At 40.2% G+C, this 6,883-nt stretch overlaps 1 protein-coding gene across 1 annotated transcript in view; it reads left to right on the top strand.

The window, feature by feature from the left end:
• Positions 1-6,883, top strand: part of LOC112158227 (rho-associated protein kinase 2) — a 41,070-nt gene that overhangs the window by 29,089 nt on the left and 5,098 nt on the right. The window contains exons 22-28 of the mRNA XM_024291478.2: positions 437-623; positions 1,127-1,220; positions 1,458-1,552; positions 1,663-1,851; positions 2,046-2,214; positions 5,230-5,297; positions 5,390-5,478. Of these exons, the coding sequence (XP_024147246.1) occupies positions 437-623; positions 1,127-1,220; positions 1,458-1,552; positions 1,663-1,851; positions 2,046-2,214; positions 5,230-5,297; positions 5,390-5,478 (891 nt within the window). The remainder of the gene's footprint in view (positions 1-436; positions 624-1,126; positions 1,221-1,457; positions 1,553-1,662; positions 1,852-2,045; positions 2,215-5,229; positions 5,298-5,389; positions 5,479-6,883) is intronic.

Raw genomic sequence — 6,883 nt, 5'->3', positions numbered from 1 at the left:
CGACAAATCTGACAGCCCTAGTTTCATTTATTTGCAACATTGTTTCTTTTATTTGCAACATCGTTTCTTTTGATTTTTTGCAACATTGTTTATTTACAGTAGCATTTCTTTTTATTTGCAACATAATTTCATTGTTTCGCAACAGCTTTTTTGTTATTTTTAACATTTCTTTTATTTGTAACAATTGTTTTTTTTATTTTGCAGTTTCTTTTGTTGTTTGCACAGTTACTTTTCTTTGCTGCGTATTTTCCAAGTTCTCGTTGTTTTTTCTTATTTAAGATTCAGTCGCTTCAAATGGTGCCAACGACGAAATGTCATCGACTCTTTTATGAATGGTCAAGAGGCTAAACAGATAATTTCTAACTGTTTCTGCCCAGGTTTAGTAGGATAAAACAGTTTTTGAGTATTTATCTATTTATTTTTTCCATCCCATCAGGGATTCTCTGGCCACACAGCTGGAATCCAGTTTAACCAAAGCGGACTCGGAGCGCCTGGCCCGCTCCGTCGTCGAGGAGCAGTTCTCCCAACTGGAGAAGGAGAAGATCATGAAAGAGCTGGAAATCAAAGACATGCTGGCCAGACACAAGCAGGAGCTTGGTGACAAGGAGGCCACCATCAGCCTGGTGAGATCATTGAAGTCTGGACATGCAGTGAAGACACAGCAGCTCTTTAATGAACTCCAGAGGGAGAGAAAACTGCTACTGTGCAGATTTATGACATTTGAAAGAAAAATCTGGCATTTGAGTTTACATATTCTCAATAAAAATCCCCCTAAACAGAACTATAGGAGGAATTTCTGATTAAATCCTGCAGAAATTATACCCTAGAAAATGACACCGTTTTTTTGATTTAGGCAAAAAAATGGTATAATCATAATTAAAAGACCACTGGAAATGCTTTTTAAATGATTCAAAAGATGTTTGGAGTGGACATTTGAACATTTTCTCTCTGTTTAAACTCCTAAAAAAAATGGCAGTTTTATAAAAATAAAATAACAATCTGCTCAAGAACTGCAGGCATTCCACATGGCACGTTCAACAGCCAATCAGGATACAGACAACAGTGCTGCGTCGAAAATTTCACTCAAAATAGTTTGAATCTGTATTTGTTTTTATTCCACCTTAAGCTGGAAGAGTCCAATCGCACCCTGACTGAGGACGTCGCCAAACTGGCCAGTGAGAAGGAAGAACTCAACAACCAACTCAAAGAAATGCAGCAACGTGAGTCTCCCCCTGAATTAATACCCTCAAAGAGCTTTTCCACTGAAACGGTTTCCAGGAAAATTTGTTTAAAAAAAAGCTTGTAAAACTGTTATAAAAGAAGCCAGTAATGTCCTTTCATGATTTTTTTTTTCTGCGCCGACAGGACATTAGTCTTTAAGGTCCTGTAAATTATGGATTAGTTGCAGAAAACCTGAGAATATATGCTAAGATTAATATTAATGTACGTTTTTGCAGAGCTCCTGAGAGCCAAGGAGGTGGAGAAAGAGATGGAGGACATGAAGGTGTCCTTTGAGAAGCAGCTAAAGAATGAAATCACACTCAAGAAGGAGGTTTGTCTGATTTTTGTGACCAAATGAGTACAAATAAATTCACATGTGCAGCATTTATATTTATCATAAAGTGAATTCTGCTGTAAAGTTGTTGTTTTTCTCGCTGTCAGGCTGTAAGCAAGCTGACTGAGGTGATGAACAGGAGGGAGAAGGGACGGGGAGGCCACCGAGGCATCGATACGCAGATCCTCAAGAAGGACAAGGAGAACAGGAAGCTGCAGGTTCAGCTGAAGGCGGAGAAGGAGAAACTCGACACCACCATCATCAAATATCAGAAGGATCTGAATGATATGCAGGCGGTCAGTGTGCCCACGCGGCCAAAAATACCCTCAGAATGTATACAAGAAAACATCTGTCTGGGAAAAGCTGTTGCTTCTTAAAACCGTGCTGCATCCTGAGGCTTTGCACCAGTCAGACAATTAAAAACGAAACAATAAAAAGCTTTTGGGAAAGGGGTGACATGTTTGTGACGCGCTCAGACTTGTGTTTGCAGCTGATAGCAGAGGAGAGCCAGGCGCGTATGGAGCTTAAGCTGGCGTTGGACAGCAAAGACTGTGACATCGAGCGCCTCCGGTCCCAGATCACCTCCCTCAGCATCCACTCTCTGGACACCACCAGCATCAGCAGCGGCAACGACGTGGAAGCAGCTGATGGATACCCAGGTCTTTCATCTTTTTACAGCCTCACTTCTTCCCTTTTCTGTTTCCCTCATTCTCTTTTCACTTTTCCTTTGATTTCGCCGTTCCTCAGTGCGGATAACTCACTCTCACACCTCAGAGTCTATGTCCTTCACCTACCAGCGCACTCACAAATCCGTTTGCATTGACACGCGGCCCAGACTTCACTCGGCTGCCTTTGTCTCTGACTCTGAGGATGATGAAGATGAAGAAGATGCTGAGGGGCGGGGCCAGCGGCCCCTGGCTCTCCCCTATGAACCGTCCCCTGAGCCTGAACCGAGAGGTGAACCTGCATGGCGGTTCAGACCTGAGATAGGGATGGAATATGACTCCATATTAACCTTTTTTTCTCTGAATTCACGCAAACCCCGAAACTAATCTGCTTTCTCTGTCACTGCTGTGCTTCAATCCAGGGGTCCCCAAACTTTTTCTAATGAGGGTCACATAACTGTTTTCTTCTCTGATGGGGGGCTGTGATCTATTTGTAGGCTAAGAGAAAAAGTGAAACAATCACAACTTAAATTTAAGCATTTACAGTTTTCCATAAAACCACACATAGCCGAATTTTAATTAATTAATTTCTGTAATCTTCATAGAAAAAGTAATTCCAAAACATTTCAAGAACTAGATATATAGTATTTAATGTGGCCGCTGAAGATTCTAGTGCTAATAGCTGAAGATGCTGAAATTGATAACTAAAAACACTGAGGCTAATAGCTGAAACGCTGAAGCTAATAGCTGAAAACACTGAAGTTGATAGCTGAAAACGCTGAAACTAATAGCTGAGAACGCTGAAGCTAATGGCTGAAAACACTGAAGTTAATAGCTGAAAACACTGAAGTTGATAGCTGAAAACGCTGAAACTAATAGCTGAAACGCTGAAGCTAAAAGCTGAAAACACTGAAGTTGATAGCTGAAAAAAACTGAAGTTGATAGCTGAAAACACTGAAACTAATAGCTAAAAACTCTGAAGTTCATAGCTGAAACGCTGAAGCTAATAGCTGAAAACACTGAAGTTAATAGCTGAAAAAACTGAAGTTGATAGCTGAAAACGCTGAAACTAATAGCTGAAACGCTGAAGCTAATAGCTGAAAACACTGAAGTTGATAGATGAAAAAAACTGAAGTTGATAGCTGAAAACGCTGAAACTAATAGCTGAAAACTCGGAAGTTAATGGCTGGAAACGCTGAAGCTAATCGCTGAAAACGCTGAAACCAATAGCTGAAAACGCTGAAACCAATAGCTGAAAACGCTGAAACTAATGGCTGGAAACACTGAAGCTAATGGCTGAAGACGCTGAAGCTAAAATCTGAAAACGCTGAAGCTAATAGCTAAAATGCTTAAACTAATAGCTAAAAACGCTGAAACTAATAGCTGAAAACCCTAAAGCTAATGGCTGGAAACACTGAAGCTAATGGCTGAAGACGCTGAAGCTAATAGCTGAAAGCACTGAAGTTGATGGCTGAAAACGCTGAAGCTAATGGCTGAAAAGGCTGAAGTTGATAGCTGAAACTGCTGAAAATAATAGCTGAAAGGGCTCAAGCTAATAGCTGAAAACGCTGAAGCTGATATCTAGCTAAAACATTTTGAAGTGCCAAATTAGCCTAAAAAAACAAACAAAAAAAACTAGCCAAAACAGCTAACATGTAGCTGAAATATTAGCTAAATTCCGAATTAGCCAAAATAACTGAAAAAATTCCAAATTGGCTGAAACAGCTACCCCGTAACTAAAATATTAACTAAACCACAAAATAGCCTATAAATCCTTAGTAACTTCCAAAACAGTGAAACAAACTAGCTTTGAAGGAGCTGAATATTCTAATAGCGGAAAGTGTTGAAGAGCTAAGGACATCCAAAAAATGTACGAAAGAAAAATAGCAATAAAGAAATGAAGAAAAATTGAATCACTATAATGTGAAATGTTACAGCTTTCACAAAATTAAACCAATAAATATTCTATCCTCTCCCGTCACACCTCAGACTGTAGAAGTCAAAAAATGTCAGATTCTATTTGGGTCTCGATTGGCCAGATTGACCAAAGAAAAAAAAATGTATGGGTTGATAATAGTGTTTTGTGGGCCGGGCCAAATGCGGAGGAGGGCCTGATGCGGCCCGCGGGCCGTAGTTTGGGGATCCCTGCTTTAATCCTTCCTAATGTTTACTGTACTCACACTGTCTAAGTGTTTTTTGCTGAAATGTTCTATTGCACCACAAGGTCATATGAAGGAAATTTGTGTGGAGTTGGTTCACTAAAACATGCATTTCTAGTTTGTTTTTTTTTCTATTTTACCAGATAAATGTTTGACTTCTATAATTCTCCTGCTTTCACACCGAACGCGATTCACGCAATAAATTTGATTGCCCCGCCCCTCTTTCATCGCACGACGAATTCGCTGCTCGTCGCATGTCAAAAAATGTGTTCCTGGGTTTGACGCTGCGGCCGCATGTGGGAGGAGCTAATGCATTTATTATGATCGCTATAAGGAACAGTGTCTGTGGATATCTCACTTAGAATGTATGGAATCGTGTCTCCATGTTTGGGTTTATATTATTAGCATTAACAGAGGGCTGTGTCTCTATGACAGCCGCTTCCACTGTGTTTCTGTGTCTCTGTGGCTGAGCTTGAAGGCTCTTAAGTCTCGGAAAAAATAAAATAATGAGACCTTTTTCCCTTTTTTCTTTTTTAATGTTTTAATGAGGCCCGAGCAGGCAGCCTCCGCACACAAACTTCAACTCTCAAACTTCAGATATTTCAATTTCAGCTGTGCCGCCCGATTCACATCTCGCCGCTCAAACTGAGCTGATCCCAGATCTTAGCGCCGCGGGACTTCAGATCGTTTCATGTCGCGTTTGTATCATTGACTTAACATTGAAACTTGCCGCCTTCGCCACGCAAATCCCATTCGGTGTGAAAGCACCTTAAGTGTCAAATGTTTTGCAACAATTCCCACGATTAAAAGCCGATCTCCCTTTTCTGTTCCTGTTTTCTTTGCTCTCCAGACTCCGGACTGGAGGGTTGGGTTTCACTTCCTCTCAAGAGTTCAAAGCGATCTGGCTGGGACAAAAAAGTAATGACTCTTAACTCTTCTATTAGTTGATGATTTGAGTCTTATCTCTCACCAACTGTCATATAAAATCCCTGCATTCATTTCCTTTACAGTATGTGGTCGTAAGCAGTAAGAATATATTGTTCTACAACAGCGAGCAGGACAGAGATCAGCACATCCCTTACATGAGTTTGGACATCAGGTGAGTAAATAAACACAAAAACAGGGAAAATCTTTAAATACTTACAGAAAAGACATTAAATTGTCTCAAATTCTAAGCAGGTTAATGGGATACAAAATGCAATATTGCAAGCTGGCCATAAATCGTTTTTCACCGCTTGGCCAAGGAACTCAAATCTGTGGTTGAATGTTCCGTTGAAGACTGACAGAAACCAAACATGAAATAGATTTTGCAGAAATTGTTGTAATATTATCTACTAAATGTTTTAATTGTAGCTGTATGATCAATTTTACTCTAAATAATTGATAAAGATTATACTGTGTAAAAAAATGAATAATGAGGACACCAGATCCTTTTTAGCCTTGATCGCAAAATGAAGAGAAATGAAAGAAAACACAATATTGATGTTTTTTATTAGTTTTTTTTTGTATGTTTACATACCCATATTAAAATGATGTGTATTTTCTCTGCTTCAAATACTTCCCCTAATGAAATGATGTGCAATTTCTTTCTCTGTGAGGTCTTAAATTTGATCTAACTTGGTGTAAAAAGGTCATAAATTACACGTCCTTAAATCTAGAAACAGCGCAGGAAAAAAGTGGAGATCTTCATGTCTAGTTCTTTCTTTTTTTAATAGCTTTTGGTATTTTCCTAGTTTTTAAATCTATTTTAAAAGTGTTCCTAGTACTAATTAAAATATGATTATGCCAGTTTTTAGTCAATATAAAAAAAAACGTCTTGGACATAGTTTCTGCAGAGCAGCAAGAGTTCGTTAGATATTTCGCTCTAGTTGTGGGTGGAGCTGTTTGCATGGGGTGACCCCGCCCCCACTTCCAGTCACCTATTATTATGCTCTCCTGCTACCTTACGGCCCCTCACACCCTCAACGTCTGGTTGAGCTCAGACGAAGAAAACAAAGACTTACATGGATCTAGTCGTCTACAAGTTGATGCATCAGAATGGTTTGGAGCAGGCAGCTTGTGGCCCCACCCACATCACGAATAAGCTCTTTTGCAAACAGAATTTTTTTTAGTTTGCTCCTGATTCACAAATAAATACTTGTAAACACAAATATTTCTCTCAGGCAAGCACAGTGTTCTGTCTGCTTCAAATTCTTCTCAGTATTAATGGCAGTTCATCAACACGCAGGTTTCTGAATCACTGTAGCCATAAATCAATGAATGTTGAGTTTTGTCTCCTCATTTGGATAAAGGGAGGTCGGGATCGCCAGATTGACTTCTGGTCTTGACAACAGCCCTAGTCAACTGCTACAGTCTTATTTCTAACAATCAGACGGTGGCAGTGGGATGGCAGGAGGGTGGCAGTGGGACGGCAGTGGGATGGCAGGAGCGTTGCAGTGGGATGGCAGGAGGGTAGTAGTGGGATGGCAGGAGCGTTGCAGTGGGATGGCAGGAGCGTTGCAGTG

Source organism: Oryzias melastigma, linkage group LG24, assembly GCF_002922805.2.
Source record: "Oryzias melastigma strain HK-1 linkage group LG24, ASM292280v2, whole genome shotgun sequence".
NCBI classification, from domain to species: Eukaryota; Metazoa; Chordata; class Actinopteri; order Beloniformes; family Adrianichthyidae; genus Oryzias; species Oryzias melastigma.
This window is presented reverse-complemented; position numbering and strand designations above follow the sequence as displayed.